This window comes from Lampetra fluviatilis, chromosome 18 (assembly GCF_964198595.1).
Source record: "Lampetra fluviatilis chromosome 18, kcLamFluv1.1, whole genome shotgun sequence".
Taxonomy (NCBI): domain Eukaryota; kingdom Metazoa; phylum Chordata; class Hyperoartia; order Petromyzontiformes; family Petromyzontidae; genus Lampetra; species Lampetra fluviatilis.
This window is the reverse complement of record NC_136292.1, coordinates 2422267-2433464: the sequence shown is the minus strand read 5'-3', so window position 1 is coordinate 2433464 and position 11198 is coordinate 2422267. Positions and strand designations below refer to the sequence as shown.

Sequence of the window (11198 nt, the reverse complement as noted above, 5' to 3'; positions counted from 1 at the left end):
GGGGGTGTAGGTGGGGGGGGTGTAGGTGGGGGGGGTGTTGGTGGGGGGGTGTTGGTGAGGGGGGTGTAGGTGGGGGGGGAGTCGCGAGCCCCGGCTCTGTGGGTTGGTGGTGGGGGCTGCGAGAACGCGTGACAATGACGTCATGAGGCGTTCACGTTTGCATGAAAGACGTGGGGGTGGGGAGAGAGGGGGTCACCCTTCACCTTAGTAAGATGGCCGCCGTGCGACTCACGTTCCACGCCGGATGTTGGGGATGCTAACTTACAGGCGGCGGTGCGTGTTGCGTTACTCGAATACGAACGACTCGAGGTGGTGGTCAACGTGGACTTGCCGCTGTTGTCACGCTAAAGCAGAAATAGCGAGCTCCGAGGGGGGAGAGAGTCCTTGCGTTCGTTTAGACAGTGCGTCAAGTCGCCGCGGGGACCATGGTTCTTCTGGAGAACGACGTGGTAAATGCGATCTGCTGTGACTGCTTACGTGGCCTTAGAATGGCTTAACTTGAGCGCGTGAAGCCGGCGATTCGTTGCAATGGACGACCTTTGTTTGGTTCCGTGTGGTGTGCTTACAACTCGGCCTCAGCAGCGGCCTTAAACAATCCACTGCTGGATGGAGCCCCCCCCCCCCGCCACACCAAAGCTGTTGCCATATCCGTTGTTAATCGCTTGTATTGTACCATACTGGACCACACGGGTCACTGGGAATTGAACCTGGGAAACATTTGGTTCCGTGTGCTTTTACCACCTTCGTTTTAAAACAAGAGTTAAACTGTGTAATGGCTCGCTCCGGACGTAACAGCGTGGATTTACCACCCACGTGTCTGGCGTGAAGAGGGATTTTAGCGCCGCTCGACGTGAGTTTAAAGAGGAAGCCACGAACTTTTTTGTTGCCTTTCGACGAAATGTCGTCCTCTCGTCAGATCTCCGAAACTAAGCAGAGTTGAGCCCGGATAGTCCTTCGATGGGAGACCGGCCATGCTTCAAAGATGTGCAATAGGTCGCACCAAAAGCAACATTGTTGTTGGGCAGCAAAGAGAAGTAGAGCCACATCGTTTGTTGCTGTGCTACGTGATAACATCTGTACTTGCCGCATTCACAAACCCCGCCCTTAGCAGTTTGGTGAAGTATGGTCAGTTCGGTGAAGTATGACCAGTTTGGTGAAGTATGACCAGTTTGGTGAAGTATGGTCAGTTTGGTGAAGTGTGACCAGTTTGGTGAGGTGTGGTCAGTTTGGTGAAGTGTGGCCTGTTTGGTGAAGTGTGGTCAGTGTGGTGAAGTATGACCAGTTTGGTGAAGTGTGGTCAGTTTGGTGAAGTGTGGTCAGTTTGGTGAAGTGTGGTCAGTTTGGTGAAGTATGGTCAGATATCCTCCCCTGCGTGGGCAAGCTATCGTCGAGCAGTGGATTGACATAAATGCCATAAATTGGGACAGAACGTAAAACGTGACATTAAAAATGCGAAGTAATCTGTCGACTGAAAATGCGTGTTCTCCTCTTTTTACATACTCCGTGCTTCTTTCGGCAAAGTCACATAGAAAAATAATCATAGATCACGACGTTTCGAGGTCCTCTCCCACCTGAGGACGGCCGCTTGTGTGGCGATCGAAACGTCGTGATCTATTATTCTTTTCTCCTCCGTGACTTTACCGAAAGAACCAAAGATTATGAATTCCTGCAGTGACGAAAACTTCAAATGCTCTTGTTACAGTTTCTTAACGAGCTCACCAGGCTGTTCCAAAAGTGCCGTTCGTCTGGCAGCGTCTACATGACCATGAAGAAATGTGAGTGGCTTTGTGATCTCCTTTGAAGTCCAAAATTAACGTGGCAATGGAGTTTGGGGCGCTGTCGGTCACCTTTGTTGGGATTTAACTCGGGTTGACAGAGCATTTGCACGTCTCGCTGGCTACAGCCACACTTTGCATCACGGGTCCCAGTACTGGCAACTGGCAAGTAACGTTTATGTTCTTTCTCCTGCAAAAGCGATACAAATTAGGCCAAAGTTGGAATACTATTGCCATATCTGGGGTAGAACACCCAGTTCCTACTTCACTGAAGAATCGAATTCAACCTAAAGCAGGTTTATCTTCTTTGTTCTTTCGGTAAAGTCACGTAGAAGGGAAGTAATAAAATAATAAAAATAAAACATAATAAAATTATTCTCACGACGTTTCGGCCACAACGCAAGTAGCCGTCCTCAGGTGAAAACCAGGTCTGTCGAGGCGACAGCGTCTGAATGAAAACTAAAGCAGGTTGGTTGATGAACCAGCACTTGTTGATTTATATGTCATTTACTGGTGGTCATTTGCCTCCTAAATAATATTCTGTTCCTTCTGCTCTGGTTACTGTTCCCATGAACCTCACTCCTGGATTCCATCAACTCTATTGAGGACTCGGGTTTTCTGCCTAAGTAGAGCATTGCAAAGTACTCCGTGCTGTTCACCACATATACGCCTCTATATAAGGAATGAAACAGTTAGACTTCTCCACAAATCTGGCTGTCGCCTGATGAAGCAAGTTGTAATGTACTGGCGAAACGTCGTACTCAGATTGTAAATATTGTGGTTTGGCTCTCCAACACAACCGGTGTGCTGTACTAGTGACGAATTGGCACGTTCTGTTTACGTGACAACCCTTACTAGTTGGCTGTGTCGGGTGGTGGCGGGTTGTAACGACACATTTATATATTGACGCGATCTAACCCAAAAAAAACGATTATGGATGATATTGGTCGTGAAAGTCTACGAGTTAAACTGTTCAATTTCATACTTTAATTTTGTGATATTGACCCTCTTCACCTCGGTAAACCGTGCCCCTTCATCTTCTTTACCTCTTTTCCTCAACGTCTTTCTTGAGCTTCCTTCTGCAAGCATTGATCTCTTACAATATGCCCCATCTAGATCGTTTTATTCTCCCAGTTTCAATTAAGACTTTTCTCCTCCTGGACTTCACCATTACTCTTGCGTTCCATACAACTGCTTAGGTTATTAGTAACTAAATTGGCAGCAACCAAGTAAGTCTTTGTCTCCAAAATCTTGTACTCGAGGACTTTGACGAGAGTGCATTTGATATATGTAATTTAAACAGCCACATATGCCCTATTACAACCAACTTCAAGCCGCTCAGTTTAGTGATGCTCTTGTGTTCACCGACCCAATGCAGTCACCCATTAATTATCATTCATTTTCTTCTTTGTCACTTGCTCATAGAAACTACCACAGTCATTGTTTCCATAAACTTCACAAATTGATTACTCTGGCCCTGTCGAGGACTTGTTAAACTAAATGTAATGTAATGTCATACCGTTTCGACCATTCCACTGCAGGATACATTCATATTTCTCCTTTCCTCACACTGCTTGAATTTGAAGCTCCCATCGCCTGTTTCCCAATTTGCAATAACCTTGCTCAATTCAAGAAACATATCCTCTTATACTATTATTTGTGCCCTTAGTCTTTGGCTACTTGGGTGGTTATATAGGCTGTTGGGCCTGTGCTCAGCATCTGTGATTTTTAAATGGAGTAGTTGCAAAGCATCACAAGTCCTTGTACTGGTAGCAATTGTGTTCTCTTGGTAAGTGCCAGTTGCTTTGCTTAAACACCACCATATCCTTTGTCCACAGATGACGGCAGGACCAAGCCCATTCCCAAAAAGGGCACACTCGATTCTGTACAAGAACCGGCAGAAAACAAGTGTCTCCTTCGAGCATCGGATGGAAAGAAGAAAATCAGCACAGTGGTGAGAAATGTGGTGCAGTATAAAATGTAATTTTAAAATGACTAGGAGTTGCTCCTAGGTCCGTTGCAAAGTAATCTTATGTAAAACTTATCCAGCCCACATTTGTAATGTCTTTGCAGCAAAGCGTCATACGGAGAATAATCCAGAGTGGTTTGAACTTGTAGCTTTGTGTACGAGTGTATAGTTTACCATGATGTGTTTGAAAAGAGCTGAAGTAGGTTGACTTAAATCTGTCAAATGTGTGGATTGTTTTTACCAAAAGCACATGGGAACATGTATGTCAAATGACAATTCAAACGGAGCCTTTGAGAAAAATTGGAGATTTTAAGAAAGTTGACAAATGAGTCAATCTTTCTACCACCTTCCCTGAAGGAGGACCAATACCTGAGAAGTTGGCTGGCTATGCAGTTGAAGGCAGTTATAGTGACATTCGTGATTTTATGTTAAAGTGAAAAATGAAGTAGTTAATATTTTCATTGAGATACACTGAGAATCTTAAGTAATCTCATTTCATTTGTTTCTAGATAAGCTCCAAAGAAGTCAACAAATTCCAAATGGTAAGTCAAGACTTTAATTGCTTTCAACAGAATTTCAGTCTTTGTAAAGCTTGTTCTGGTTGGTTGTATGTATGTGCTATTCAATTATAATTGTAGATCAACTATCAAGTCATTCACTGTAATTTTAGTATATGACAAAGACTTTCATTTACCAGATGCAAGATCAAATTGATGTCAGTTGTGATGCATATGGAACACTGCTCTGAATAAACAGTCCAGGGAATGCATATATTGCCTGATAAAGTGCTTTGAGTTTAATCTGTATTGATGTTATACTATTTCAGGCATACTCCAGCCTTCTACGTGCCAACATGGATGGACTCAAGAAGAAAGACAAAAAGAACAAAACCAAAAAGACGAAGGCAACTTAGTTGTATAAGTTTACAAACTCGACTGTTATCCGAACAATTATTTGCTTGTTTTCAAATCGGTTAAAGCTTTTGTTGGTGTCAATACAGTTTGAAGCTGTTTTATGCTCAACTTACAGCTTTTTCCATTAATCCCATGCATTGTATACATACAAACCTTTTGTTGGCAAACTTTTCCGTCTTACCTCTGCTCAATACTTTCATTTTAAAGTAGAGGTCTGAATTGGAAATGTGCCCCCTCTGATGCATCCATTGTATTAATTTTGCGTATACAATTAAGTTAACATTTTAAAAGCAATTTTAAGTTTAAAATTTTGTCTTGTTGTATAAAGTAATTATCACATGTACTGTCATTTGTATTTGTTTTCTTTGCCCCATGTTCACAAATACATTATAATCAAAAGTAGTACTTCGTGAATTGTGTTTTTATTCATGATGCTCAAAATTGCACCTGATATTGCCAAGAGGTTATTTATACTTATCGACCACAGAACTTTTGACACCAATCTTCAATTCTTTGCACCCACTCATCACGGATAAGCACTACAGTAATGTATTAACAAAGAGTAAAATAAGGTCAGCTTATAAAAGGCTATCGCGGTAAGGCAAAATGTTAAGGTTGTGTTTTGAGGGCCTGGTAAATTTGTGCATTTTTTGTATTTTGGAGACGAGATGTGAAAGGGAGACAGTTTCTGGACAACATGAAAGTGGTTTGGTTCGCACAGTGTTGCTGTATTACAAAACAAGGTATTGGAAGAGGATGGAGATGAAAAAGTTTTTTTCTCATTTGGGGATGAATGGAAACAAGATGAGTGAATCAACTAGATTAACATCACAGATACGACCTCCGGTAGCTCTAACTTATTTCAGTATGAAGACCCTATGCAAGGATGCATTTCATTGAACCGACGTCAAAGCCCAAACCCATACTGTGCATTCCTTGCGCTAAATATGTCGTCACATGTTTACAGACCAGCACTACTTGAATAAAATTGTCAGAAGCTGTTCCAAACATGCCTTGCAGTTGCTGTATCAGCATTGTCCCAATAACAGAAAAGGGGAATCAATATTTGCTGACAAACCGGAAGGTGAATGTTTTAATTCCTCTTTGTTATCTGGCATAACCATGCTGTTCCTGGAATGAGGATATCCACACGCCCTCTGGTGGTTACAAATGCAAGTTCTAACAACACGGCCCTTTGCAGTATAGTATCGTCTTTTATACGTGTTAATATATTCGTATTGGTCTTATTTTAATAACTTTCACAACCCTGTTTTGCCGCTGACTTGTGACGGGTATTCAGTGACACATTTGAAGGGTTTGCTTGTGTGCTAAAAGTACCTTATAATGGGCTACAGCATGATCACAATTCGATTTAACGTTGAAAGACAGGCTGGGAAACCCAGATAATTTCATGTTCTCTCCATGGCAGGGTAATTGCAGCAATTAGCTATTGCTTGGTTATATGCCTTGTATAAGCGAATGTCAAAAAGAACAAATGGTAAATGTTTGCAAGGGGATTGTTTTCTATTTTAAGAGCAAGCTCTGTACTTCAAGGACTTCAAGTGGTCATGACTGCATTTACTTATAGATTGTGTTAGAGGGTTTGGTTTATTTTTTTTTGTCCGAGCTGTGGGACGTTGAAATTGGAGAACACCAGCGGCAAGTGTGCCTGGTCATGAAGCACATGACATCTTGACGACTTTTTTCATTTTAGCAGGTAGGGCCCACTGAGCTGTTAAAGCTCTTTTTCAAAAGCGACCTAGCCACATGATAGCTCAACGAAGTGACGACTTATGGAAATTTATAGTAGCCATATACTCTAAACGCATGTTTATAATGTCTCTGCAGGTCTCGAATATTACTGTTTGACGTATTTGCTCCAACGTGATCTCACTCTCTGGGTTTAACAAGGTTTGATAAAATGAACAAAATGGTCGTCTTTTGTCTCGTGCCTCTCACCCTGTGCCAAGGTGAGACAATAACGGAGAGAAATGTGCTTTCATCATTAGAATAAAATGTGTAAGACCTTGAGTCGCTTTCCCTGAAAGTATGCATCTGTTCAAACAAAGCAGCTTGAAATTTCACTTGAATGATGTCTTGTAATATTGCAACAGTCTCAATGATAAGGACACCGTTATTAATGCGTTGGTATTGGTTGTGTTATCGCCAGATACATTCCCAGTCTGACTAGAAAAGCCGAGTTATGAATTTTGTCTAGATATTATGTTAATGGCTATAGCTTATTGAACTTGTTATTGTTTAAGTGAGGTTAAACTCATTAAATACATCCTTTATAGTCTTCACACTGTGATAAGGCATGACAAGTTAATATGCGTGCCTCCGGCAGACACTTAAAATCATATTGTGTCGTAGAGAAATTGGCACTTCCATAAGTGGCAGTGTGCACCCATTGAAAGGTTAATGTGTGACAAGATTAGAATACAGCACTGAAATTTTAAATGTAAGTCTGCATTGCAAACTGCTATGCTACAACTTTCAATTTTTATACAAATCACATTTAAAATTGGATTGTATAAATTTCAATTACGAGTGGTTTTGGGCAATTGTATTTACATTTTGTAACTGGACTTTGTGTACAACTACACGATCAGAAACATCATTAGCAAGACTTTTAAAATGTCACAATATTTAGGAGGTACTCTATAATGCCACAATAACACACCAAACATTTCTTTGGTAATTGTTCAACAAAATTAATCGTGCAAAAAATTCACTTGAATAAGCAGGGCAATCATTGCAAAAAGAACATTGCATTGATTAAACATCAGCAAGAAAAATAACAATGTCCTTATCTAGTGCACACACGGGCTTTTAAAATGTGTTCTCTTTGTGTGCACTGATGCATGTTCCTTTTGGTTTGACGTATAGCCTACTTGCGAATTTTAATAAGACATCCATTTTATCACACGTGACAGTAACTATAGAGGGAGCAAAACTCAATTGTGACCGTTTCCTTTGAAATAAATGTGAGTCGATTGTAATATTTCACGGTAATGTGAGGTTGTTCTCCAATGCACTCGAAGTTTGGCACTCCGAGAAGCTCCAGAAATCACATCGCACATCTAAGGGGCACTTGGTTGCTACAGCGGCAGCCTCTGCTATGGGAACTCTCACTTTTTCCAGAGAAGCCTTAATGTGTGGATTTATTGTGGCGGCCGGAGGTGCCATGCCTGTAGTCCAGTCATAAGGGAGCGAGGGTTGGGTGGATAGGACAAATTCCATGCCGTGCGAGACTCCCTATCTGTTGGTATCGAAGTACAATACCGTGGCTTGCCGGCAGAATGCAGCACAGCAAAATGTGGACTGATATCATCTGTGCCTTGTGTATGGGATAGAGTGTTGTCGCCCTTACATCAGTGCCGGATTATCCTCGTAGCAAAAGTAGCTACACATGCTTCGGGCCCCGCACTTTCAAGGGCCCAGCGCTAAATGCTTTCAAGCTCTCAATTCCGGTTCAGTGATTCTGCAATTGCTCTATTACTATAGTACTATACCGCCTTCAACTTGTATGAACGACTAGTGTTTAAGGTTAGCGATTTGTCGTATTATCTGGCTCTATAGCAAATTAAAAAATACAATTACTTTACTATGCAAGTAAACAATCTGTGTTTTAATGGGGTTTTTTTTTCATTTAGGGCCCCTTTATAACATATGCTACAGGCCCCGCACGAGCTTAACCCGCCACTGCCTTGCATGTGTGGGGTTTTTCCAGGTGCTCCGGTTTACGCCGACATTTATAATAGACAGTAATTGGCTACAAACATCTCAATATATAAAGAACTGCAGCGCACTTGTTGGGGCCGCCGAAGCAGATTTTCAGCTCGCATGTTGCTCCTTTGGCAATTATGATGACATTTTCACGAATGACGCCATAAAAAAATTAATCATTCAATGATAATTTTGTTTTCAAATGAGCATTGAGGCGGTGGTCATCACGTTCTCAGTCCTGCCCGAGCCAGCAGTGAACATTCCACATCCATATGGCAGAGGTATGTTTGTCCGTCGAATAAACAACTGTTGACTTCCCCACAAAATGGTACTCGTTTTATTGACCCCGGAGAGATGATGGACTCAAGTCAAGCCTCCTCCAGGATGTGCACTAGCCGCTCGCTTTACCAGAGCCACCTCCAGATATTTTGAATTTGGTGTGGCCTGATTTACCTACACTGGAACTCCAGTGTGGTGAATGCTTGGTTATCTGTCATGTCGGTGCAGGTGGACACAACCCATAACCTCGATATTCGCTTTTTAATAGAACTCGGAGAGAACCCATCGGTCTGCAATGGAAAATAAGAGACATCTGTCCTTTTTATACTCTTCTCACAACCCTGTACTTCGGAGCACTAAAAGTAATCTATGCAATAAAATGCCAACAATATATATTGTGAGGTTTTTCATACCGCACAAGAATTACATTAAGAGCAATTTTAAATGAGCCGTGTCAGTCTTCGGTATTTGTTACCAGAGGTGGGACAAAGTCATTGTTATGCAAGTCCAAGTCGAGTCGCAAGTCATCAAATTCATGACTCGAGTCTGACTCGAGTCCAAGTCACATGACTCGAGTCCACATCTCATAGGTGGGACAAAGTCATTGTTATGCAAGTCCAAGTCGAGTCGCAAGTCATCAAATTCATGACTCGAGTCTGACTCGAGTCCAAGTCACATGACTCGAGTCCACACCTCTGTTTGTTACTCTCACTTCTTCGGTGTCACTTTATTGTTTTCCAAACTTTTCTTACGTTTTGGTGGCAACGGCTGGCAGCCACTAACAGAGTTATTGGTGGGGTGGAGAGGAAACCAGCCAGCAGCCAGCCATGAAACTGGAGGCATACATAATTGTTTCATGTGTAATTTATTTTCTTTCTGTGACTTTACCGAAATAACCAAAGAGTAATTCCTGCAGTCACGAAAGCTTCAAATCTAGTTTGTTTCATATGTAGTCCGATGTATTTCCCCCAATTTCATTCCAGTTGTGTTTTCATTATAGTTTCACAAGGCAACGTATCCATTCAGAATTCTCTCGGGTTAGTGCATTACATCTTCCTATTATGTTACAGAAGGGCCCACAGGAAGATATACAACACAAGCACTTATCAGAAGTGACCTGTTTATTTTTAATCCGGACTCAGGGGGGAACACTTTCTCACACACTCATCAGAAATGGAACCACATTCAAAGAGCTAATGAGATGTTTGTTTCGTGTGCAGTCATCTGTGGCCGCACCGGGACCACCACTTTGCCTCACTCGAGAACCCAGTTCAACCGCTGGTGGCTAAAACCCATTGGGTGAAAAAAAAACGATTTTTCCAGCGGCAGGCATCGGGGTTTTTCTTTAATACAATTAAACCCGATTTCGGGGAATTAAAACCTGGTTTAATGAATACGAAACTCTGATCCAAGGCTTAGGCTGCTTCCTCGTCGGTGCTGCTATCATCGTACTCGGGGCCGTCGGGCACGGGGTAGTCGTAGAATGCGGCGGGCAGGTTGGTCGTGATGAACACGAGGAGCTTCTCCTCCACAATCGTGGGCGCCAGTGAGTTCCTTCGCTTGGAATGGATGAAGCCCATCGTTGAGAAGTGCGGTTCTGCAATTAGAACCAATTAAACCGGATTTCTCCCAATCTCAGATGATCGGGTTTAATATAAAAAGACAATTAAACCCGATTGTAAAAAACCCGACTGTGCCACCCCTTGCTAAAACCTGGATTTGTACCCAGGATCTCAGTGGTGGTGGCTCGGTGCAGCCACTCCCCGATGCATTGGCCTCTTCCGTGTCTTTTATTCTGAGAGCTCATTCTGTTCTTCATATCTTATGCATTACCAGTTTGCAGCCCTACCTACCGCAAGGGTGACATAAGACACACATGATGCCAACCACCAGTCAACTCACCTGTTCCTCACCAGTGTAGACAATGCTGTGTAGAGAGTTCGGCGCGCCAGTCGAGATGAAACGGCTCCCACCTCACCCACCGGCACATGCCTATCCATTGTGTTATTTTAAAATGAGGATGTGGGGTAGTGGGGGTATTATTTTAATTGATGGGTCAGATACGCCGCAACAGGGCCGATAAGCAGAATTATCGGGTAAAATGTAAAAAATCAGACGAAGATGCATATCAAACACACCTTGATACATTTCATCTGCTTATTATATTACGTATATGATTGTCTCATCCTATTTACAGTGTGATAAAACAAGACATCGCATGTAAAATACAACCTTCCATGCATTTCTGGAAGGTAGAACGTGGTTCGTACTTTTTTTTCGCTGCATTCGATAATAATGCAAATTCGAATGGAACTGCCACAAAGAGAGCGACCAATTTGTCAAACAAAAATGGGGTAGAGAGAATGAAATGGAGCGCGATAAGGGACGTCTAAATGATGTCGATTCTGGCCACTTAATGCCACCTAATTCATATGCAGGAATCGCTCTCATTTGATTGATCCTTTAAAAAGGGCTGGTTATGAACCAATGTGCCTTCGATCATGTGCAATAAAAGTTCGGTGAGCCTAGGCA

The 11198-nt window shown here is 42.4% G+C and overlaps 1 protein-coding gene across 1 annotated transcript; it reads left to right on the top strand.

Moving 5' to 3' along the window:
- The first annotated feature begins 236 nt into the window (after positions 1 to 236).
- SRP14 (signal recognition particle 14) lies at positions 237 to 6689 on the top strand. The gene is made up of 5 exons (XM_078864243.1): positions 237 to 449; positions 1703 to 1775; positions 3614 to 3729; positions 4254 to 4286; positions 4571 to 6689. Exons 1-5 carry the CDS (start codon positions 426 to 428, stop codon positions 4655 to 4657), a joined length of 333 nt encoding a protein of 110 aa, XP_078720369.1. The 5' UTR covers positions 237 to 425; the 3' UTR covers positions 4658 to 6689.
- Positions 6690 to 11198: the final 4509 nt, after the last annotated feature.